General features: G+C 40.9%; 3 protein-coding genes and 1 long non-coding RNA gene across 6 annotated transcripts in view; 2 read left to right on the top strand and 2 right to left on the bottom strand.

Annotated features, from left to right (window-relative positions):
- ANKRD27 (ankyrin repeat domain 27) overlaps nucleotides 1-615 on the bottom strand; it is a 63,530-nt gene extending 62,915 nt beyond the window's left edge. Inside the window, exon 1 of the mRNA XM_061593963.1 lies at nucleotides 338-615. The gene's annotated coding sequence lies outside the window, so the exon portion shown is untranslated. The remainder of the gene's footprint in view (nucleotides 1-337) is intronic.
- Nucleotides 33-20,922, top strand: RGS9BP (regulator of G protein signaling 9 binding protein). Of its 3 annotated transcripts, none has more exons than XR_009758812.1 (4): nucleotides 33-1,771; nucleotides 3,491-3,715; nucleotides 6,127-6,257; nucleotides 20,840-20,922. XR_009758812.1 is itself a non-coding variant. In XM_061593961.1 (2 exons), exon 1 carries the CDS (start codon nucleotides 1,057-1,059, stop codon nucleotides 1,768-1,770), a length of 714 nt encoding a protein of 237 aa, XP_061449945.1. In that variant the 5' UTR covers nucleotides 33-1,056; the 3' UTR covers nucleotide 1,771; nucleotides 3,491-4,946. The 3 variants fall into 3 exon arrangements, 1 of the variants encoding a protein (XP_061449945.1); XR_009758813.1 differs by lacking the exon at nucleotides 20,840-20,922 and adding an exon at nucleotides 7,018-8,955; XM_061593961.1 differs by lacking the exons at nucleotides 6,127-6,257; nucleotides 20,840-20,922 and having other exon boundaries at nucleotides 3,491-4,946.
- Nucleotides 8,759-17,926, bottom strand: LOC133369078 (uncharacterized). Its single transcript, XR_009758814.1, has 3 exons — nucleotides 13,727-17,926; nucleotides 11,097-11,216; nucleotides 8,759-9,211 (listed from the first exon to the last, which is right to left on the bottom strand). It is a non-coding gene; the product is annotated as an uncharacterized LOC133369078 (long non-coding RNA).
- On the top strand, nucleotides 17,090-24,072 carry NUDT19 (nudix hydrolase 19). The gene is made up of 3 exons (XM_061593960.1): nucleotides 17,090-17,952; nucleotides 20,840-21,047; nucleotides 23,183-24,072. The coding sequence occupies exons 1-3, from the start codon at nucleotides 17,257-17,259 to the stop codon at nucleotides 23,416-23,418; spliced, it is 1,140 nt and encodes a 379-aa protein (XP_061449944.1). The 5' UTR covers nucleotides 17,090-17,256; the 3' UTR covers nucleotides 23,419-24,072.
- Nucleotides 24,073-25,199: the final 1,127 nt, after the last annotated feature.

The raw sequence follows: 25,199 nt of genomic DNA, 5'->3' as shown, positions 1-25,199 counted from the left end.
GAGCAGGGATGCTCTTCAGTGTTGCCCCTCAAGTTTCCTTCTAGCCACCTGCATTCAAGAAGAGCGCGCACACGCAACCGCAGGCTGACGATCAAGCCCTCTAGAAAAGGCCTGCAGGAAATCCGAAGACCCGGACGCATTTCCCCTTCGCGCAAAGCGTCACTCCTTCCCTTGAACTGGCCCAAGCGCCGCGCCCCCTTTACTTACTTATGAAGACAACGCGGCGGGCTCACGTTCCTCCTAAGTCCCCGCGAACGGCAAGGTCTCCTCGGCAGCCCCCGCTCCTCATCTTCCTCCCTACCCGCAGCAGCGCTCGCCGTTTCCCACCAAGCCTTACCTCTTCCTAGCCGAGCGATCGAGGCGGGGACTACCCAGCAGGCCAACCAATGAGCCGGGGTGTTCCCGCAGCCGCTCAAACCACGTCTGCTCAGTAGGCAGACGGAGAAGGTGGAGCTTGGGACGAAGATCGCCGAAAAACAGACGCTGCGCTCGGTAGTGCTGGTGATGGAAGACGAGAGAGATAAGAAGAAGCCAGCCGCAGCTCTGCAAAGGTGGGCTATGAGGAGACGACTTCCTGTGCCGAGAGCCCTTGTGATTGGCTTTAGGGGTTCCAGCTGTGCGCTATTTAATGCGAACGGCCCGAGGGAGCTGCAGGGCGCTTAAAGGGGACAGGGGCAGAACGCTCGCGCCTCTGGCGTCCCGAGTGAAGATCTCTGCGGATCTGGGACAGGGACCGTCAAACTTGGTGTTTGTTTCTCCCGATTCTCTCATCGCCGGCGGGAGGAAGAAGCGAAAGAGGTGGCGTTTGCCAGGGATGTTTGAGAGCCACCAGCGAAGGGCGATGGTGTTTCACGCTCGGCGCAAAGCACCTCTCGGGAGAGCCGACCGTCGCGCCGACTCGGGGGCGTGGTGAAGCGGCGCGGGGTGCTGCTGACGGAGAAAGGTGCGGATCGGGGGCTCCGGCCATGCTCGCGGGCTCCGGCGACGGCTCCCGGTGGCGGTTGGGGAGTCATCGGGGCTGAGTTGTGAAGGGGCAGGCGAGAAGAAGGGTGCGCCATGGGAAAGGAGGAATGCAAAGCGCTGCTGGACGCGCTCAGCAAAGTGACTGCTTGCTACCGGCATATGGTGCTGACCATCGGGGGCACCTCGGACTCGCAGAACCTGCGCGAGGAGCTGAAGAAGACCCGACAGAAAGCCCAGGAGCTGGCGGTGGCTAATCGGAACAAGCTGACCGCCGCCTTGAAGGACAAGACGGTGAACAAAGAGGACAAGGCGGAGTTCGAGAGGCTTTGGGTCATCTTCTCTACCTGCCTGGAGATCTTGGAGACCGACATGCGGAGGGCCCTGGAGTTGGGCCAGGAGTTCCCTCTCAACATGCCAAAGAAGCCTCTCATCCAGACTGGCATGAGCGGCACCACCTCCGGGGTGGCCGCCAGGGCCATGAGCGTCCAGAACATGAGATATGAGGCGGACAACAATATAGACGTGGTGGATTTGAAAGACTTGGAGAACGAGATCAACCAAGTGGGGGAGATGATGTACGAGATGGAGATGAAAGTCAGCGTCCCGCAGTGGACGGTGGAGGCGAAACAGGACCCCGGAGCAGAGCTGAAATCCACCATCAGCGTGGGCGCCTCCTCTATTGGCATGATGGAGGTGGCGGAGAGCAAGTCCTTCTGTGATGTTAGCAAATTTCTGGCAGGCATCATTTTCACTGCCGTACTCCTGATCGCCATCATCCTGGCAGTGTGTGTTGCAAAACTCTCCTAAGGTTGGGCATGCCAAACCCAGGACAAGAATTTTGGTTTTTCTTGGGGGGGGGAGGGAGGGGAGAGAGGCGTTCGTTCCTCGAGATTACCGTTTCCCATGCTACAGGGAGAAATGAGATTGGATCCCTGTGTCGGAATGGGTGGCAGGAGATGTGGTCTGCTGGGATCCTGAACCAGAGGAATTGTGCAATATTCTAGATTTAAAGAACAATCCATCTATGGTATATAGGTATTGCAACTACCAGCTATAGTAGGGATTTGTTTGCTATTTATAGATGGCTATTCTCAGTAACCAGAAACAAATATTGTTTGTGAGTAAGCTCAGCAGTTGGTCCATGTTTACAAACTGATGATAAATTGCACATGATGTGGAGGTGGGAGTGAATTCAGTGGCAAAATGGAGACACTTGGGAATTTATATATAATTTCCTGCAAACACAGAGGATGATGTGATCCTGAGCTGAGGATTTGGCTTCTCCTTCTAAAAGATGTCTACCTTTTAACTCTAGATAAGCCTGTCAGTATGTGTTCTTTGGAACCAAATAGTATAAGAGACTTGAACTCTTTTCAGTAGAGGATCTAATTGCACTTTGGCACAGCATACAATGTGAAAGGCAATCCAAATCTGCAGAAGAAAGATTAAGCACCATTTACAGAGACCTTAAACCCTCTGTTCAATTCAGTATTGCATAACACATTCTGCCACTTCTGTTTTGATGTGGGGTCGGACACTGTTTCTCAGCACCAGTTCAGCTTCTTTGTTCTATGTCAGTCAACTTTAAATGCTACATTGCCTGTTCTGACCATACCCACCTGAAAGTATGCTGAATTATATGCCCCTTATATGTAATTTATATATGCACATACATATTGCATTATAAAATTTATATCCTTTCTCTCAGAAGGAGCCCAGGGTGGCAAACAAAAAACAATAATAGCACTTTAAAACATCTTAAAAACAAAAAACTTTAAAGCCTATTAAAACAAAACATCTTAAAAGATATTTAAAAAACAACTTTAAATAGCAGTTCCAGCACAGATGCAGACTGAGATAAGGCCTCTATGTAAAAAGCTTGTTGAAAGAGGAAGGTAAATATGCACAGGATCACACTGCACAACTTCTCTGGGCCTTTACAGTTTATGCATTGAAGCTGAGCAGCGGGGCTTCTGAAACTGTTAAGCTAGAACACAAGAACCTAAGTGTGTATACTCAGAAAGTAAACTACTGAATTAAAGAGGACTTACTCAATGGTAAGTGTGATTAGGGTTAAAGCTTTAAATGCTTGTGTGCTAGTTTTTCAGGCTCTGGCTATAATCCTGAGCATACTTATAAGGAAGTAAATGCTATTATTTCAGTGGAGTTTTCATATAATGTGTGTCAGGGTTGGGGTGTCAACATCATGGCCTAAAAATGTTGCTATAGTTTTGTTTGTTTTAATGCTGCAGCAGGATATTAAACATACGGAGCTGCCATGTACTGAGTAAGACCATGAGTCCATTAGCTCAGCATTGCTTCTTCTATGCTCATGGGCAGTAGCTCTCCAGTTCAGTCATGGGTCTTTCCCAGGCATTCCTGGAGACCCCAGGGAGCTTCTTCCTATGGTTGATCTTCACTGTCATTCTACGGTATATAGAAGAGACATGATCTCATGTTGACAGTCAAAAGTTTACACACGAACATCTCCTATTACTGTTAATGGGATTTGCAAATGTACTTGCAGGAGCCAAGAAGATTAGAATCAGTCTTACAATCCTGATATACCCAAGACCTGGCACTAATGTGACTTGGATGGTAATGTTTGGACATGAGGCTCCTGGAAGCCGAGACAGAAATGTATAAACATTATGTAAAAGGGGGATATTTCTTCCCTTTTATGCTGCACACGGAAAAATATCTTTAGAGAGGATTCATGAGGCATATCAGAAGCATGTCTCTTCCTGTATAGGTAAGGCCCTGTCTTAAATGGCTTTTTTTGGCTTTTAATCTAAGGAACTGCATTTCCGTCACAAAGGTTTGTTAAGAACAATTTACTCAATGTACAGTTTCACTCATTCAGACTACAAAGGTGTTACTGAACATTTCTAACATCTTTAGCAGAAAATGTTTTTCTAAATCCTAAACAACCAGTTAAGCAATTGACGGTGCAGTCCCATCCATGTTTACTTAGCAGTAAGTGATGACGCATTCAGTGGGACTAGTTTCTGAGTAATCATGCTTAGGACTGTATTGTTCATGTACACAAAACATGCTTCTGTCTTTGTCTTTTGATAGCTGATGGCTGGGAATTAATTTAAGGGGTAAGAAGATTTACAGGTTAAGCTTCACTCTGTGCAAACCTTGTGCATACAAAGTCAGTGAAAACTTGTTATAATCTGAACCTCTGGGTCTTACTTAAGGCCTTGAGTTACCACTGTCCAGCTTCAGATTTCCTAAGCAATGATGGTGTGTGTTCTGTAGCTGGATTGTCATAGTGATAGAGCATGTGCTTTTGCATGTGTGGTAAGTTCAAATTTAATCCTTGGCATCTCCAGTTAATATATGTTTGGTAGCAGGACTGGGGGGAAACCTCTACATGATAATTAAGAGCTATTTCCACTCCCTTTAGACCAGGGGTGGGAATCTTTTTCATCTTGAAGGCTGCATCCCCCCAGGGGCAGTTTCTGGGGGCCGTATACCAGTGGCAGCCAGGGCCAGAGGCAAATGTGGGTGGAACAATGAATGTAACTTTTACCTTTGTACAACAGGCTACATTCCAGTCCTACACAAGTCAGAGGTTTCTATATATACACGCAAACACCATCCAGTCAAGTAAGAAGCATTATCACAGTTCAAGGACACATTCTGGCCAGACAAAAACACTTCAGGAGGGCTTGGAGAAAGACTGTTGAACTGTGTAGCGTGGGGAAGTGGTAGCGTCCTAGGGAGAGTTCCAAGGGCTAGATAGAGAGGCATGGAGGGTCATATTGGGGGTCCAGGCCTAAGGTTCCCGACCTCTGCTCTCAACAGTATTGGCCTACATGGGCCAGTAGCCTGATGGTAGATAGTTCATGATATCTAGATCAGAGGTTCCCAAACTTTTTTCCCCATGGACCACTTGAAAATTGCTGAGAGTCTCAGCGGAGTACTTAAATGATTTTTCTGCCTGTTGTAGCAATTGTAAAGTGCTGTTCCAGATACTGTGTGGTTTTTATTATATTTTTATTGCTTCTTTTGTTTCTTATATATTGTATTCCATATAATTAAATCTGTAATACAACAAAATAAGAACATAAAAGAGACAATTAAAATACAATTATAATGTGATGGATGTCATGTCTCCCATCTTCAGTCACAAATCCAAAGACGCACCATGAGCCACTTGAACAAAGTTCGCAGACCACTGGTGGTCTAAGGACCACAGTTTGGGAACCCCGGTCTAGATCAAACAACTGTCACAAGAGTAACCATTCTGTTGCTACAGCGCTACCAAGGAAATATTGTGTGCTTATTAATAAGCAAATGGAAGAATCTTACACCTTGATCCTAAGTATAGTCACTTGGGGTAAGGGCACTAAGCTGCTATTGACAAGTCTGTTAAGTGTTATTAATAGATCTATCTTATAGTCCTTGGAATTAGGTCCCATTAATTTGAAAAGAACTTCTGTATGGCATATTTAAGATCAGTATGCTCATCTCATTAACGTCTTTGCAAACTGGATACGTGCAGCCCAGTCTTATGTATATTTACATAGTAGGCCACTCTGCTCAGTGGATGTCTGCAAAGCTAAGAACACTTGGAAGAAAGTCATGCTGAGACATTTAATAGAATCAGGCTGCACAGCTGCAATCCCTTCTGTACTTATTTGGGAATAAGTCCCATTGAACATAGTTGGACTTAACTTCTGAGTTAACACGCATAAGAACGGGACTGCCAGTGAAAATCTGTGGGTTCTGCTTTCAAGTATTTAGGTATATCTGGAATGATAGGTAGTTAGCAAATCAGTTATCATTTGGATTTAAACCAGTTTACTGATCAGTCCTGAATTCTTTTTATTTGAGGGCTACATCATGCCCATGTTAGTTCCTTAGAATTTTAAGTTTAGACTTACTTGCTTGCAAACCTAAATTTACAATTCCCAGCAGGCTAATTGCAACTGACAGATCATATTTCACGTTAAATATGCTCAGGATGGAGTTCTGTCCTACAGTTTTTTATGGAAAGTATTTCCCTGTAAGTATGCACAGAATGAGAACCTAAATTTATGACTTGCTTCTCTTTAGAAATTAACTGTCGATTTTCCTAAATCTTAAGTTTTTAGCTCAGGTGACCCTTTAACAAGATGAATAGATGGGTGAAACTTGTTTTTTGTATTGCAGACACTACTGGAAAACAGTCTGTCACTTAGTTTTGTAAAGATTGCAACCAGGCAAAACTTCACAGCCTGCTCACACAGAAATAATTCCTCCTGTGTTCAACAAGCAAGATAGCAGCCTTAATTGCACTCAAGGTATCAAAAGTATTTTGATATTTGATTGTAAATATGTTGTCTAGTCTAAACATGGAACTGAGGGAAGGGATTTGGATTTTATTTGTATGAGATGGCAAGGATAATGTCAAACTGTACTCACTGGTGCTAAAGTGCCTGTCTCTATATATGTAGATAGACTCAAATTGCTGCTATTGATTCTGTGTATCCGTCTACTGTTTCAGTTCAAAAATTGTTCACTAAGAGATAGCGATGGCTATCTTCACTACTAGAAGGGCTAGACATTTTTCTTCAGTGTGATTCACAAACCTTGCACTTTAAGCTCTCAAAACTGGTCTGTGGATGACATTATTAACCTCGGGGGGGGGGACTGCATAGTTGGATTGCTGCTAGCAGTATTTTGATGAGAAACCGTTCTATACTCTTTGCACGTTCAGAACTCCAATTCAAAGGGTCCAACACTGGCATATGTTTTGGAACAAACAGGAAATCCAGATTAAAGAACAAAGTTAGATTTTTTTTATAGTTCCAATTTGGATGCACTGTCATGTCTCTACTCATTTTTGTATGTGTCAGATTTGAGGTGTAAATCTTATCTGTTATGATGACATACAGGGCTTGTTTTGCAAGTAATCTAAGGCCTATCGGCATTAATAACTGTACAAAATATTACTTGCACAGATAATTCTTCCCCCCCCCCTCGGTTGATTCAGGCTGCTTTCCTAAGAACATTTACTTGGAAGTAAGTTCTGTGAATATCAAATAAACCTTTTTTTAATAGGCAGGCACTACTCATGACTGTAACTCAGGAGCAGACTGTATCAATTGCATCTCTCTCAGAACACATTTGAGATTTTCATCTCATCAAGCTGTTTCTCAAGATCATCTGGGCTTATGCTGTCCACAAAATATAAAGACAGAATGAAGTCTGACACAGGATTGTCACTGTTTAATTAGCTAATGGGCCCACCATTAATCTCCCATGTATGCCCCCAATCGCATGTGCAGTGTGATCCAGGCACAGCTGCCTGTCACATGGTTTACTACACTGACCAGATGCAAAGGAGGTCAAGGTTCTTGTACCTTTAAATAGTGATGTAGAAGTCATTTTTAGCCTGCTATGCAGGAGTCAATGAAATAAAATGTGCCAGTTAAAATTCCACACAAGTATGAAAAGTATAGGAAATATGTTCTCCTTTGCACCTGGTCTCTCTCTATGGGTAACAACAGCAGAAGGTAGTGATTGCTCCTGCTTGCTTTATGGGAATAAATTACTGGTGAACTATTAGTTGAAGTTGCACTATTCTAAGCAGAACTGGGTTTCACTAAATCAGTGAACATTTGTCACTGATAAAAGGAGAAGCCCAGCATATCCCATAACCCAAGGTTTTTAAAGCATAAGGGATTGCTAAGCTGCTTTATAACTGAGGTTGTTTTTTTATACAGACTTGTCAGCAAATATATCTGAGTGCTGCAACTGCTAGAACTGTAATTTATTGAAGACTATTATTAAAAACAAAGATTATCTGCTCAGTTTGCACATAAAGCTAATCCAAATGGCTTAGCACAAATGCGAAAGCAAGCAGGCTCCTGGAGAAGAGATTCCTGCTGCACTGACATGAACTAAGCCATGGTTTGGCTTAGCATGCTCTCTGAATGTGGGCTTATGGTTTGCAAACCACAAATTGTAAAACAAAACAAATCCTTGTTACAGTTCTTGGTTTGTCTGTAGCGAAACAAACCACAAGCCCAGGTTTGAATAACACACTAAGCCAAACCATGGATTAGCTCATAGCGCTGTAGCTGCAGGACTGAAAAAGCAGCAAAGCAGCTACAATCTCCTCTCACCCACCCATTTGGTCTCAACTATGGTTTGGCTTAGTGTTGCATGTGAACTGGGTCACAAATTCAATGCTGAAGTTTGGCTTTTATTAAAACACACACACATTCACTTTCTTTTAAAGGCCTGGTTATTATCTCATGTTTACAGCTTTAGTCATTTTTATTGTTATAAGAATGTATATATTAACTGAAAAAGGCAGTATTTATTTGTAAATTTAAGATTTTTTAAAAAAAATATCAAACTTTGCTGTATTTTACAAAGTATGACAGAGTCAAATAATATGACTGTGATGATGGGCCAATAATTATAAATACAGAGTGTTCAAAATAAAAGGAAAAAGCACTTTTGGTTTCTAACAACCAGGTTAACTTCAAAATGTTTTGTTAGGCTCATATTACAGAATTGTTTTAGTGGAAGTGTTATACTATTATAATGAGCATCATTCAGTTTGTGCAAGAGTGTTGCTTATATGCTCAGAAAAAACCCTGTTGCTATTTATTTAAAATAAAGCCTGTTCTGTTAACTTGCCACCCTATTTGTAGTAGTCATTAAAAATAAAAGACATCCCTGATAATAAGCTTATCACTCAAACTGTTATCCATACTGAATCTCTTACATGCTCCAAATAACCCACTTTGTTACTATACTGTATAAACAAACACACACCATTAGATAGCTGTTTAAACATTCTTTTACTGCATAGTATCTGCCATGCGAAAAACTTACTGTCACATATATGAATGTGGGGCCCAAGTGAAAAAACCCTATGTGTAAGGGTTTCACGCTTACTGTTTAAATATTATCAAAGAAATATTATAAATTGCTTTCATCTCTTGACAAACACAAACATTTTCATCTTTATGATAAAAATATAATACAGTGGAAATCTGCTTACAAATTACTGTCTGGCTTCAGTTTTTATAACAGTGGTATACAAGCGAAGTCTCCGAAATACGGCTAACCCACCAAATTCACTTGGAAGTTCCATTTTTTAAAAAAGGCACTATTTTTAAAGTAAATGAACTTAGACCAGAGTGTTGGTTTTTGAAGTACGCCAGCATCTTGACTTTTACAACACTGGTACTACACATTCACTTCACTAGGATCTGTAGCAGCCAAGCATTTTGGAGGCCTGTAGAAGCGGCAGAAAAAGGGAGGAATTCAGGTGCAATTTATTTATTATTTGATTTTTATCCCACCCTTACTCCCAGCAGGACTCCAAGGCAGCAAGGATGTACTGCAGCCAAGGGATCTGCACATGGAAAAATTGAACACTGAGGGTTGTTATCTAAGTCCTACTCAGAGTAGACCCATTGAAATTAATAGACCTAATTTAGTCATGCCCATTAATTTCAATGGATATACTAAGTGAGACAAACTCAGGATACAAACCTCTTTGAAGTACTATGCTTGTTTAACTAAATGTTTGTTCTGTTTGTCCCAGGTTAAAAACTAACAAATCAAAATCATTTGGAAAGAGCATATAATTAAAAAAAGAAGAAATACTCTACTATATGACAACAAAATTCAAAGCAACAGAACTAGAGAAGCCATTTTGTGTCAGAGGATTTTTTTCTACATAAAAACAAAATCCAAACGGTCTTAAAGCTCCTAGCCTTCCGGCTAAAAATTAAAAAGAGTGCAGAATAATAATTTGTATATCAATAAATGTTTGTAAGGCTCCTCATCAACATATTTACCTTTCACAGATTTTCATTATATAAAAAGTTGTTCAGGAACACCACTGGATTATAGTTTTCTAAATGCTTCCTCTCAATATGATTATGTTAGTCTTTTAATGCAGGCTGAGGTCTCAGTGGAACAGCAGGGCTACACATGAGCAGTCAGCTGCAGCCTACAGTACCACTGGGATTACTGGGGAATGGCTGCTTTCTAAATTTTGTGTGAATTTTTCCATGTGCCAAGTATCTGAATAATATTACACCAAGAAATAAGATGTCAGTCAATATGCAAGCATATGGTACAAATGTGATGATGAACTTTGTGTTGTAATGCCACCAGGTATATTTTGCATACTGCAAAAATTAAAATAACAGGTGCAATCTACAATTTACTGAAATTATTAAGGATTAAGACTGTCACCATATGAGTTCTGAACTCACCAAAAAGGTGGCTGGGAATGTTAAAAAGAAGAGAACACCTGGGTTGGGTCAGAGCTTCATAAAAGTCCCATCAAAGAAAGCAATAATTTCATTATTTTGATAGTTCATTTGCTCTACAATAGGCTTTCCAAATTTTACAGGCTGCTGAGATTAAGGCTGCAATCCTATACACCCTGTTTCCTGTAAGCCCCACAGAGTTATTCATACTCAGTGGTATGAATATAGTATACTCATACAGAAAAGCAATGGGACTTGCTTTTACGTAGATATGTATAGGACTTTGCTATATGTTTCCCCCCAACACTTTCTAATACAAATGCTGCAATGCTAAAACTATTGGCTTGCAAGTAATTCCCACTAAAATCTGGGATTTGAGAAACTACACTCCTATGCATGTCTACTCAGAAGTAAGTTCCATTTAGTTCAATGCGTCTTACTTCCTGGAAAGAGGCGTAAAATAACATCCCGAATATGTTTAGGATCCAGATTAAATACTGATCATAAACATGATGCCTCATAAATATTCACAATGTGCTATATCCAGTGCTAGTCATACTCAGGGTAGTCCCACTGAAATTAACGAGCATAACTAACATAAGCACATTAATTTCAATAGGTCTACTCTGAATAAAATTTAGTTGCATACAACCCAATGATTTAATAATTCCTAATATGATATCATGTACATGGTATTACTTGGGCTTTTTTTTAATTAAAAGGCCTGCTTCTTCTGCTTCCACTTTTCTCCTATGGAGTGAATACAGCAACACATGAGTCTGTGACAAAGCATACAGCCTCCTGCCTTGACTAAAAGTGTTGCTCACTTCTGGTGCTATTATTTAAGAGCAAAAGAAAATCAAGGGTGGACTATACTGATGAAATCCAAATAAATACCTCAGGTAAAAGATTTATGCACAGGAGCAGTTTATTCTTTTCAATCTTCCTCAATTCCTTTCAACATCATTTCTATTAAATCCTTAGTAAACCCAAGCCAGGTCTTCTTTTCCACGCCACCTGTTTTGCCAGGCACAGAAAGGAAAACTCTCCACAGAAGACAGAAGAAAGTGATGACACAGCTACAATCCATCAGTATAATAAAAATCAAAACATCTTTTAACACTCATAGAGAAAAATGAAGAGACAATAATCACTGTTTTGCTTTAGAATATAATCCTAAATACACTTACTTGGAAGTAAGCCTCAAGTCCCTACGACTTGCTTCCAAGTAAAAATGGTTCTTTCGGGCTGTAAAATTTAAATACCACTGCAGTCATTGTAAAGTAAAGCAATATGAGACTTGTTCCAAGAACTTAGGAGATGACAACAATATTCTTCATTGTCAAGAATCGGCGCTGTCTCCTTGAGAAACATTAGAGGTTAATTTTTCTGTCAGCTTAAGCAGCTGTCTATAGGAAGAAATGCAGGCCTGGGTCAGATTCCTAATCACGGAGAACAAGCTGTAGCAAATCTCAGGCCTCTGCCTTCCTTTGCTCCTCATCCATATATGAATATGAGAAGGATAAAAGCTTCCACTTTTACTTCACAGTTTTACATTTCCCATTGCACGTAATGCTAAACCATGGTTTAGCGGTACATGGATGAGTCTCAGTGGGCACATGCTAAGTGCCAGGCTTGTGAGCTCTTCTTTGCCTATGCTGCTGAAATGTCTGTTGAGTTTACTTTCAGTTTTAAAGAATCTCAGTTTATCACTGCATGAGAACCAGGAATACTAGTTTTAAACAAGCAACGGTTACTTAAACACACCAGCTTCATAACCTATGGTTTGATATTGGCTTGTTTTGCAATATTTTATCTTTTAACCAGGGGGGGGGGAAACAACTTTACTTGGGCTCATCCACATAGCACTGAACTTTAAACCAAAATTTAATTAGCTACTGGGCCAAGTTCAAGGTTCTGGTTTTGGCTTACAAAGCCCTATAGAGCTTGGGACCAGGAAACCTGAAAGACTGTCTTATCCCTTATATATTCAGTTGTTCACTGCATTCTGCAGGTGAGGGCCTCCTGCAGATACTATCATCAGGAAGTCCGTTCAGCACCACACAGGAAGTGGACCTTTAGTGTTGTGGCATCCACCCTTTGGAGTTCCCTTCCCTTATATTAGACAGGCACCATCTATGTTATCTTTTCAGCACCTACTGAAGACCTTCCTCTTTCAACAAGCTTTTTAAGTAGAGACCTTATCCCCAGTCTGTGTCTGTATTGGAATTGCTTTTTAAGATGTTTTTAAAGCTGCTTTTTAAAAAAAGATATTTTAATATGTTTTGTTTTAATATATTTTAAAGTCTGTTTTTAAGTTGTTTTAAGAGTGTTTTTAGTGTTTTGTTTGCTACCCTGGGCTCCTTCTGGGAGAAAGAGCAGCATATAAATTTAATAAATAAATAATTTAAACCATGTCTTAACATTATATGTGAACTAGCCCATTACGTATGAACTCTGGGCTCTGTGATTTATTCTAGAGTCTGAAATCATAGTTTAACTTTTGATTAGAACCACCATTCATGGAGTTTGTATGAAATGCACAACTATGGCTTGTTCTAAAGTGAAAGATTTCACTTTCCTTTATGTACAGAGAAGGGTGTGAGACCAAGGATTGCTATGTCCGAATCAGGCCTTACATTATTTTTCTGTGAATTAGAAACAAGGCTGTTCTTTATGTAGACATGAATCTTTTCCTTATAACAAGTTATTTTGGCAGAAGGATAAAGAGAGATCGAACCAGTATGTATTTTCTTTGCTTGGCAAAATCCAAATCTGCTGCATGTCAGCTCTGGGAAAACTACATTTGTTCATGAGTATTTCAGCATTTAAAACTAGCTATTAAATCAGAATCCATTTATTTATTTATTTATTAGTTGGCAGGGAAAACAACATTTTAGTACAAAAAACAGAACAATATAATGTGAAGGTTGGATGGTTTTAAAATAATTTCTTAGGAATCAAATGCAGGGAGCCATCCAGACTCTAGGACAAGGGCTACTTGGAATTAGACAGCAAATTAGGCTTTGCCCGTTCTTTACAAAGAATAGGTACACAACAGTTTTTAAATATGTATTTATAACACACTCAGAAGAAATAAAAGTAATTTCACTTAACTGCTTCTTCATAGCAATTAAATGTTCACTAGCACTTTTCTGGAGGAGAAGGCAAATACTATAAATGTGTTTCTGGTATTTAAATTACAAGAAATATATTAACGCGTAAGTCCGTGAAGTCACTTAAGAGATTATATTTTACTTTGAATTGAGAATTGCTTCTGTCTTTTAAGTACATTGAAGAAAACATTACCTCAAAAATTAAAACATCTATCAATATGCATGAACTTGATATATTGGGTTATATCCAACACTAGTCATACTCCTACATAATAGACATAATGGATATAACATAGGTAGATTAATTTTAATGAGTCTACCCTGCATAAAACCTATTTGAGTATAGCCCATAGTCAGCTGATTACTAGAAGAACAATTATTTCACTTTTTGTAACTGTTAAGAACTGGTACCTGAATTTGCTTGTTTTTCTTTTTCCTTCCCATTCTTTTTGTGTCATGTCTATTGGACTGCGAGCCTGCGGGCTTTATGTACAGCACCTAGAATGTTAATCAATGTACAGCACCTAGAATGTGTTTTAGGCACTTTATAAATGAACAAATACTGTAATAATGTTACAATAAAGAAAATATGCCAAAGAATTCCCCACATTATATCAATAATTTTTAAACAGGGCAACTTTATACGTGTTTATCCAAATGTAAATTCCACTGAATTCACTGGGCCTTACTTCCTAGTAATTTTGCAAAGGACTGCAGCCAGGAGATGATGGGAAATGTTAAGATAAATTTCATGATAAACAGAGTGCACACCTTCACATATAAATAACACAATATTGCATCTAAGAGAAAAACAGAGTGAGCAGATGTTCAGTTTTGAGTGTGTGTCTGATTATAGTGGTGCTGGTGCTTTGTCCCAGATTTTTTTTAATAATATAATCAGCCAGCTAGCTGACCTCTGCTACTCTGCCGAGCTAGCACCCAAATGGACTTGCAGCCAAACTGTTTAGCCCCCAACCGCAGTCTACAGCTTTTCAACATTTTATTTTATTTACTAACCTGACATTTCTATACCATCCTTCACCAAAAATAAGGTAATATAAAAACATAATACAAAGAAACACTTTTTTCAGAAATTCAATCAAGTATTTGTTACACAGTACAGTGAAATGTAAAGCACTTTCAAATTTCCCCTCTGCAAATTATAGAAGACTTTGTACACTAAGGCTGCAATCCTAAACACACTTTCCTGGGAGTAAGCACCACTTGCAGACAATAACACTCACTTCTGTGTAAACGTGCAGATGATTGCTCTGTCAAAATATTACAGAAGTGGTTATTAACTGTTCCATTCCAAAATTTATACCATATGGATTGCCCTTTACTATGAAATAAATGTGCAAAGTGTACAGTTGGTGTGACACTCCTTCTTCATGTAGTACATTTAACCGTCCCTAATTTATTTATTTCCTCTAAATACCTATTTTCCTTCTTCCAACTTAAAACCAGCAACCTTCTTAGGTCGGTGTACTAAAGGAATTTCATAGGGAAAAGACCCAGACTAGAAATAAATTTGTCACAAAATCATCTATCCTAGACTTCTTTTTTAAAAAGACATCACAGCTGGAAGGCCCTGACTGAGAGCAGGGCCATGGCAGGTGGAGAGGGGGTGGTCTGACTCTTTCCCCACCTAAAATTGCTCCCTCCAGTTGCTCTTTGCCCCTTAAGATGTCACCACCACCTTGCCAGAGGAGGCCACTGGCTGCAGTCTCATGATCAGACCCCTCCCCCAGCTTGTCACAGTCCCATCCTATCGCTCCCTTTCATGGCTGCAAGTGAGGGTTTTTTTATGTACTGTTTTGTCTGTTCTGGGACTTCTTAGATGCATTGGCTGGCCTGCAGCCATAAGCACTTTATGCTGCAGTTCTCTGCAGCATTAGGCATACCTGAATCCATTGATTTCAGTGAGCTTAAGGGTGCGTGAGATCAGGCAGCAGTCCACAACAAATTTATTGATTGAATGGAAGACTTCAAAGCTCTTACAGGAGTATGAAAATGTAGATACATTATTAATAATTTATAAATATATAAAGTAGTTTTGGAATAATGTGTAAGCGGGCTGAGGCCCAATCACTATAGGCAGATCACATTCTGTCTATAGTTGCCCTATAAAACTTCTTTTGGACAGTTTGTTTGTTGATTCCCAAGAACCTCAGAATATACACATTCCATATAACACAAAATCACAGTTATAACAAACCAAGGCTTGTAATCCAACAGCAAATCATTGCTTCAGATCACGGTTTGTTGTGAAGGACTAAAAATGGGATTTGCCTATTTGCGTCCTGACCCCGATCAGATCCCTGATTTGGCCTAATTGACTAGAACTATTCGCATCTCTGCATATCAGCATATCTGGGAACGGGCCCATCTCTCTAGTTGGTATTGGAGAAGAAGGTACCTGTCCTACTCCTAGCTTGCTTCTTTCATCCAATATTTCGTCCCATGATCTGACCTTTACTAAAACAGGTGTGTCTGTTCCCCAATATTCTATGGAAAACCTCAAAATGTAATTTTTCCATCCCTTCACATATTACATCACCTAGCTGGGTTCACCTGAACTTTGGAGATATGCAAAATTCTGTCTATTTTCCCTACAACTTTTAGACATTCAAATGTACCAGTCGTCCAAGAATATCAAAGTGCTATTATATCCTTCTCTTACTTTCAGACATAACATCATGTCCCAGCACTAACCATAACAGTGATCCAAGCATGCCAAGAAAACTTCCCGATTCTTGTCAACAAATGTCAGTTTCTACTTTCTTGTTGCATTCCCCTATGACTTTTAAAATTTATGCTTGACCAAAGAAAATATTTTCAAGCAAACAGAAAGTCAATCCTTATGGATTCCAATGGGCATATCCGATTCCTACAGATGACAGTAAACAACCCGTAGTTAAATTGCTGGGCAGGGTTTGTACATACCATTAAACCATGGCTTAATAAACCATAGTTTAGTAAACCATGGTTTAGTGTTATGGGCGAAACAGGCTACCGAGTCACCTTCTCCCAACAGATCACAGACAGCAGCATTGGGAAAGGCCACACAACCAAGGATGCAGAGGCTCCACTCCCTGCACATTCCAAGAGACATTATGCATACGTGTGCATGCATTGCTCTGCTCATGTGACACAAGGTGACCCCTCTACTGCTGTGCTGCAGTATTTGTTTGAAAAGAGAGCAGACAGGAGACAGTTGGTGCAGTCAGCAAGCAGCATCAAGGTATTGAAGAGCAGAGCTGAGGTGTGCCCTGCATCACATAGGTTAGCCTCCTGGCCTCAACTATAGTTATGGATGCTGTCCCATCACCACTACTGAAGTAAACTTCTGTATGTGGCATGGGGATACAGCAACATCTTTGTCTCAGGAATCAAAATTCCTTGGGCCAGCCCTGCGTAGCTATCAGTGTTCTTCACTGAGGTTCCATGTCTTACCCCTTGGTACCTGCACACCCAAGACCCAAACATCTTCCATGCTGTAAGTCCTCTTTACTGTTTAAATCTGACAGTACAACATGACTACTCAGAATCCATCCCAATGGGACTCACTTCAGGTAACTGTGTATAGCAATTTTGCAATGTTAGGCTGCAAACCTATTCGCGCTGAATTCTATCTTTCATCTGAGAAGAGCTGTATAGGCTTGCGCTGTCCAGTCTTGTAAGCCACCTTGTGTGGGCAGCGCGTCCTGACAGCCGGCGTACAAATTTCTGCAGTAAAAAGACATTTTTTTAAAAAAAGCAGGTGCTGGAGGTCGTGCCGTCGCCGAGGAGCCCTCAAGTCCCAGTCCCCGCGCGTCAGAATGCGGGGCCGCTGGGTGGCGGTGCTGGAGGCGGGCCCGGCCCGGCCTGAGAGAGAGAAAGAGGCGGGAATGTGACTCTCACCAGTTCAACATGTCGTCCGGGAGGCCGAGCCTGCTAGGATGAACTCACGACTGCGACACTGGCGAGAGGCCGCCACGATTCTGCTGGCGGCCGGCGGGACAGGCGCCTCTTGTCCGCGGCCGGCCGGAGCCTTCGACTATGAGCTGCTGCTGCTGAGGCGGAGCCCACGCAGCGCTTTTCTGCCCAGCGCTCACGTCTTTCCCGGCGGCGTAGTGGACGCGGCCGACTTCTCGGCCGACTGGTTGAGTCTGCTGCCAGACCCGCCGCGCTGCGGGCTGAGCTCCGTGCGGGCGAACGGGCCGCGGGCGCCGCTTTTCGCCTCCGAGCGCCCTGAGTTGAGCTCGCCGCTGCCGGGCGACGTAGCCTTCCGCATCTGCGCCATCCGGGAGGCCTTCGAGGAAGCCGGCGTCCTTTTGTTGGTGCCCGGCGACTCTGCCTCTGACCCCACCGCGGGACCGGCTCGCTTGCTGCCCGCCGAGCGCCTGCCGCCGGTCTCGGAGCTGACCGAGTGGCGGCACCGTGTGCAACGGCAGCCCGACAGCTTCTTGCAGCTCTGCAGCCACCTGCGCTGCGTGCCCAACATTTGGTCGCTGCACGAGTGGAGCAATTGGCTGACCCCGGTGGGCCGAGCTGGGCGAGGGGGCCGGCGCTATGATACAGCCTTCTACCTCTGCTGCCTCGGCCAGGGTCCGCCGCCGGCCTCGCACGACGAAGGCGAGGTGACAGCGTGCCAGGTGAGAGAAAGAGAGAAGCGCCATGTGGGACTGGGGAAGTGAAAGGACCTGGCGTGCCTTCCCTGCTTCGTCAGAAGAAGTGGAGCCCTTGGCGGGGCGAAGAGTCCCTCTTCACACTGATTGTAGACATGAGACTTGGTTTGTGACTGTGCGAGGGAAATATATTTGTTTATTGGGTTTATGCCTCTGCCCAGGATCTGAAGGCTGTGAACATAGTTCCCTTCCTTCCCCGCCCATTTTATCCTCACAACAACCCTGTGAGGCCGGTTAGACTGATGGTTACTAGTTAGCGGCTACTAGTCATGGCTATTTGTTCCCTTCTGTATCCAAGGCAGTTTGTCACTGAATACCAGGTGCGGGGTACCAAGGGCTCTTACATTCATATCCTGGTTGAGGGCTTTTCATAGGCATCTGGTTGGCCACTGTGGGGATAGAATACCGGAACTAGAGAAGCCTTTGGTCTGATCCAGCAGGTCTCCTTTTAGCGTCTTATGACTGCCCATAATCACCAGGCCACACATCCACACTATGCATTTAAAGCATTATGATAACAGTCATGGCTTCCTCCAAAGAATCCTGGGAACTGTAGTTTCCTAGGGGTGCTGAGAGCTTTTAGGAAACAACCACCCTAGGGATTGTAACTCTGTGAGGGGAATGGGGGTCTCCAAACAACTTTCAGCACTCTTAACAAACTACCATTCCCAGCATTATAAATTATTATTTATTAACAGCCATGGCTGTTAAAAGTGGTATCATAGTGCTTTAAATGTATAGTGTGGATGTGGTCTCAGTGAGCTTCATAGCTAAGTGGGGGTTTGAACCCAGATCTCCCCAGTCCTGCACTTTGAACTATACCGAGCTAGCTCTTTGGTATCCATGCTCTGTCTCACAGCTCACATAGGCATTCTCTTTAGACTACAATCGTCCGCATGCTTACAGAAAGTAAGGCCTGGCTAACATGATGGGATTTAAGCTCTGCCAAACATTACTTAACATGTTCAAGAGCTGATCCCAGAGACTGATAAGAAGTTATTGGGAATGAGCCCAGCCACATGTTGTGTATTAGGAGACTACAAGGCCATTATGGTGTGTCAGTGTAGGACTGGCAGGAACCCAGATTCAAATCCTTACTTGGCCATGAAGCTCACTGGGTGATCTTGGGCCAGTCACAACTCACCAAAAATTCCCCTCCCTCCGACCATCTGCTATTCGCCCCTCGTAAACAGCATGTTGGGGACAAATAGTAGCTAGGGAAGCGATGGTTTTCAGCATGAAACTAGCAAGGAGCCTTGATCTGAATCAGGAGCATGTTTCAAATTGGAGCTCTGCAGCTTGTCTTTCTTCAGAACAGAATTGACCAGTTTAAACATCTTTTTTAAAAAACACAACAACAATGTGTTGTTTGGCCCTTGGTCTAATCTACTTCATAGGATTGTTGTGACAGTAACAATGGGTGGAGGGAACCATGTGTGCTGCTGCCTTGAGTGCCTTGGAGAAAAGGTGAGATATAAACATAATAAATAAATAATCCTAACAACAATGACCAATTACCGTTGAATTCATTGGGGTTTTCTTCCTATTACGTTTGATTAGAATTGTATTATTTGCTTCAAGGTGTGTTTTAAAGCCAGACCTTGGCCTATAGGCACAATACTTTAAAGTACAACACTTTACCTTCAAAGTACATTTCCCCCCCTCAAATAATCCTGGAAATTCTGGTTTGTTAAATTGCTGAGACAAGCAAACTACAGTTCCCAGAATTCTTTGGAGGAGAATATGCTTTAAAGATAATAGTGTGTATGCAGCCTTTCATGAAGAAATAATGGTCACAAGTATTGCAGAGTGCCTTTCTGTCACCACTGGATAATCCCTAAGAAACTGACAGCACAATCCTCTACATATCTATTCAGCAGTAAGCCCTAATGGATTCAGTGGGACTTGATTATGAATATACATGCATAAGATTGCACCATGAAAATATCTGCTTCAAATGAGTCATGGAAGTGAGCCAAACTACATACTCCTGGACAAAAGCGGGAGCAGATATAAAGATCACTAGTCATTCTGACCTGATTTTTTTTTATGACTCCAAATATTTCAGTAAGAGATCCCGAGTGCCAAAGAAATCCCAATAATTAAAGATCCTCCATATAATATAAAGATCCCCTTCTATGATGAGCTTCCGCTGGGCCTTGAAGACCTGGCTCTTCAGGCAGGCTTTTGGGGTGCGTTAGGTTTTTACTGTTATGGTTTTAAATTTTAACGTTTTAATGTATTGTTTTTTATCTTGTACGTCGCCCAGAGTGGCTGGACAACCAGCCAGATGGGCGACTAATAAATTTAATAAATAAATAATATATTGTCCAAAAATATTACTAAAGCAAACATTTAGAAAAGTATTGCATATGTAGATTTATTTATTTTATTTATCTTCATCCACTTGATCCCAGTGGAGTTAACAAAATAAATAAAAAGAATTAAAATCTTCCAAATATATTAAAACAGTACAAACAAAAAAATATACAGCAGCAGGAACTGTGCATCCTTTCCTACAATAGCTTGTTACTATTCTCGTACTCTGCATTAATGCTTTTGCATGGTTAAAGCCAGTGTATAACTGCTCTCCAGGTTCATTACTGTGTATGTGGGAATGAAGCTAGGGAATACTTACTGCAGCCTGTTATGAAGACGCTGTCTAAATATCTTATAACCCCTCCTTTGTTTCTTCATAAAACTGAAGGTGCAGACATCACATTGCTTGAACATTTAGGATTGTTGCAAAATTATATTTTAGTTCAGAAATGACCAATATCAGGCGATTCAGAATATTATTTTCATTGGGAAATGATAAACTATGGAGATTGGCTTATTCTTCATTCTTTTTCAGTGGTCAACCCCCTCAGAAGCTGTTGAACTCTTTAAGTCCCAAGACATCTGGATAGCACCACCTCAGTTTTATGAATTGTGCAGACTCTGCAATTTCCCATCACTTCATGATCTGCATAGGTTTGGCTCTGAACGAGCCTTAGAAGGATGTGATCGATGGATGCCTGTTGTGATTGTTGCCTCAGATGGCCACATGCAGCTTTTACCAGGTAGATGAAAATGAGGTTTTGGTTAGTCGTTTAAACAGTGTGTTCTTTGGAAGTAACAGGTTCCATCATGTTCCAGTGCATATTATTCGACTGGTATTTTGAAGCAGACTTGTATGGTTTATTTTTTCAATTTCCCAATAAAAGGTGTCTATTCTGAGTTTCCTGGTACGAGCCACAAATGCAATCTGCGGCCCTGGTCCATTTTGTGGTTGAATTGTACTTCCATCAAATACTTGCTTCTCGAAAGATGTTACAGACATTTTCAGGGCATTTCTATGCACATTTTCTCAGAAGCGAGTCCTATTACGTTCAGCGGGATTTATTTCCAAAGAAGCACACATAATATTGCAGGCCTACTATGCAATTCTGTGCTTTTCTACTCAGAGGTAACCCTGACTGAGTTCAATAGGACTTATTTCCTAGGAAGTGAGTTTAAGATTGTTGTAATTATGTGCAACTGTGGCTCATTTACTAGCATCAGTGTACTGACATTGGCCTCAATGTGAGGACTATTACTAACTGCGGTAATAGTAATAATAGTAATTTTGCCTTGTTGATAGCCTTTTTAAAAGCAAGAAAACATGGTTATAGACTTGAAATCCAGAGTCTGATGATACAACTTCGCATTGCTCAGTAAAGCAGGCCAAAAAAAAGAGACAAAGAGAAGAAAACTGCAGCATTTCCACCTTGCACCCTGCTTTTTCTACAGCTGTAATAGTTGAGCTCTTAAGATTTTTAAATATTTATATCCCGCATTTCTTCCATGAGGAACTTATGGTGCTGTACGCAGAGTTTCCAGGCAGTCTTCCATCCAGGTACTGACCAGATCCAGAAGGAAGTACTTCTTCATGCAGTGCATAATTAAACTATGGAATTCACTCTCACAAGAGGCAGTGACGGCAATCAACTTGAATGGCTTTAAAAGATTAGTCATATTCATGGAGGATAAGGCTATCAGTGGCTATTAACCCTGATGGCTCTGTTCTACCTCCACTATTGGAAATGGAAGAAGTGGAGAGTGCTGTTGTGCTCAGATCCAACTTGTGTGCTTCCCATAGACATCTAGCAGGGCAACTGTGACAACAGGATGCAGGAGCAGATGGGCCACTGGCCTGATCCAGCTGGCTCTTATGCTTAGCTTCAGCAGGGCGGTTGCACTTTGTGCATTCAAACCATGTCAAGCAGCAGCAAGAGAAGCAGGGAGACATTAAATCTGGTGGCGGACCTCATCTGCTTTATTGGGGAATTTAAATGTATAATATTAATCTCCAGGTTATAACTGGCAACCATGTGGCAAGTGACCCTGTCCATTTTCTGTTACTGGCTCAGCAGTGTTGTGACCATGAACGTAACCCTATGTTTTGCAGATATTTCATTAGAATTCATGTTTACATATACTTGCTTGTCAGGATGTTAGTAATGTAAAATGGAGCAATTGCTCTGTTCAGGTAACACAACCCTTGAGCTCACAAGCTCCCCCTCCCCCTTTCTGGGCAGGAAGAGAACTCTTAAAGCTTCTGGTCATGATTTTGAATAAACTGCAATTTCCTATTATATCTGAAAACTATAAACTGGCTCGTTCTAACCACGGTTAGTTTAGGCAAACCAGGATCCTGTTGTGTGTTCTTTTTTTAAAAAAAACTAACTGTAGTTAGAATAAGCCATAGTGTCCCATTTATGGACATAATAGAAAAGTGGTTTCTTTAAAACCATAACCAGAAGCTTTGAACTTGCTTCCCTCATGCATGGCAAGGATAGCATGCGATCCCAAAGCTTAATGGCTGCTTGTCCTTGTAATGCTAACCCACAGTATGCATCTGAACTGGACCTATGTGTATGTGCAGGCTAGGCCATAAAGCTCTTATTTCCTTGTCCATAAATAAATCATTTGTAATACACTCTTTGGCACAGATAGAACAAGACTCACATTCAAGGTCCATTGGAATCCTTGAATACTTGCATTCTCATATGTTGAGAGAAAACATTTAAGAAAAATACTGTCACAAATGCTTATCAAGCTATCACTGCTGTCTGATAGCAAAAGAGCTAAAATTCTCAAAAAGTACCTTAAATAAAGTTCACTGAAATATGGAATATTATATATAATTTTAATGGTTATACATTATATTTTTTAGGTGATGAGCTATATCCAGAAGATCCTGATTTTACAGGAGAAAGAAAACCTATGTTGACGACAGATAAAAAGATTGAAGATCTAATGAAAGGGGCCAGTAGACTTCACCGGATAGTGACACAAGACCTTACTAATGTTACTCTCCATGTGAATATCCAACCAAAATATAAACACATCAGTCCACTACCAATGTACTCTAAAGTGGGAAATAATGCAGATTGCAATAGTAGGTTATAATATATTTGAGACATTGGCATTTCTAAAAAAGTTGATATATTTTTATATATACTAACCCATATGACAGTTACTGCATAAGCTTCCTTAGGAGGTTCAAACCTTGCTATTCAACACATATTTCAAAAGTATCAAGGACTAATATGTTTGTGTGCCAATTTATCTATATACCTCAAGCCTAATGTAAATGCTTTATGTTTCAGTCTGTGTACTTCTGTAATTATTTAACTTGCTAAACTTTTGTGCCAGTTCTGGGGTAGATATCTGTCTGCTAAGAACTTGACCTTAATCTATATGTTTATGGGTTTAAGGCCCTGAAGAGACATATTTGGCCATGGCCAGGCTAGGCCATTTGTCAATATTGGGATGAGCTTTATGAATGTAGTTCAGTTTCTTGTACTATTCTGCTTTTCTCATGAAACTATAGAGACCCTAAGTGTGTTTACACAGAAGTGAAGCTCACTGTAATTAGTTGGATTTACTTCAAAAGCACTGCTTGAGATTGCAGTCTGGCAGTACACAAGTTCTGTAAGTTCAATTGATAATTATTATTTTTATAATATTCAGAAGCTGTGCTTTTGGAAGGCACTTTCCTAGACACACTAATTTGCTAGTGCTGTCTTACTGTAATTGAATAAATTCTATTGTGCGGTTGGGTTTTCAGTTTTTATATTTCAGAATGTCAACTGATGTGCATTTAAGTTAGCTTTAGTCTAATTGTAATTTATTCTTTGAACTTGTTAAAAATATTTATTTTCAGCAACATTGCTTTCTTTGACTGCCTGCATATACTTAGCCATTAGACATCTTACGAAATTCGGTTTACTTTAAAATTACAATTAGCTCCCCAATCACAGCGTGTGTGTCAAGAGCTTGCTGGATATTTTTTTAAAAACATAATGAAAAAGATGAAATTAAAACCCACATTATATTTCAGGTGTTCCAAACTGGAACTTTTGGGTTGTGTGTGGCTCCTGTGTAATTTGAGAAAATGGATAGAAAGCAACTAAAAATAATTTCCTTTCTGAGCAGGGAACAAGGGAGACTTCTGTTTGTGTCCTCCATACTACTTGCTAGCTGGAACAAAGAAACTGGGAATAGATGGAATGGAAGGAAGTAGTATAAACAATGAGAAAGGTACCCCCTAAATTTTTTATGTTTTACATTTTGAGGGTTGGAAGAAGTGACAGGAATAGGTAAAAAGCAAACAATAACATATTGCAAATGACGCATTTTGGCACAAATTGCCTTGCTGTGTCACTGTTGTATGTACAAAGGGTTCTAGAACATGTACAGAAGATTTATTGAACCATCTATATTTAATGTTCCAAGATGTCACGGGGTATAATGGCCTTTGGAGATAAATTATTTGCCAGCTGTAATTACACAAAAACATTCATTAGGCATAACTGGATTCAAACAGTCCTCTCTGACAAAGACAATGCAGTATCTCTTCAAATATGATTGTGTTTATTTCAGGTTTGGTGTATGCTTTATTTTAGGTTTGGTATAAATAATATCTCGTATCTAATGTCAAGACCAATAAATCACCAACAGTGTGAAAGACAATCATTATTTCACAAATATATTTTCTGTTTTAAACAAACTACTTTTATTGATTTAATTTCTTAAATGCTAATCAGTGCATGATTCTGCTTTTTGTAAAGTGATTGCTTGGTTCCTTAGTATGAATATTCACATTTTTCGGCGGGACGGGGAAGAACCTAATTTTAAGCTCCAATTTCTTAGCCAGTTCACAGTTAACATTTTTTAAAGGTTATTTT

The sequence above is a fragment of the Rhineura floridana genome, chromosome 13, assembly GCF_030035675.1.
Source record: "Rhineura floridana isolate rRhiFlo1 chromosome 13, rRhiFlo1.hap2, whole genome shotgun sequence".
NCBI lineage: Eukaryota > Metazoa > Chordata > Lepidosauria > Squamata > Rhineuridae > Rhineura > Rhineura floridana.
The sequence above is the reverse complement of the archived record's forward strand: the minus strand, read 5'-3'. Positions and strand labels throughout refer to the sequence as shown.

Excerpts from the sequence above, each read along its gene's own strand:
- RGS9BP (XM_061593961.1), top strand. The coding sequence starts at position 1,057 with ATGGGAAAGGAGGAATGCAAAGCGCTGCTGGACGCGCTCAGCAAAGTG.
- NUDT19 (XM_061593960.1), top strand. The coding sequence starts at position 17,257 with ATGAACTCACGACTGCGACACTGGCGAGAGGCCGCCACGATTCTGCTG. Across the intron at positions 17,953-20,839 it reads GCGAGGTGACAGCGTGCCAG|TGGTCAACCCCCTCAGAAGC; the intron begins GTGAGAGAAAGA and ends ATTCTTTTTCAG. Across the intron at positions 21,048-23,182 it reads CCACATGCAGCTTTTACCAG|GTGATGAGCTATATCCAGAA; the intron begins GTAGATGAAAAT and ends TATATTTTTTAG.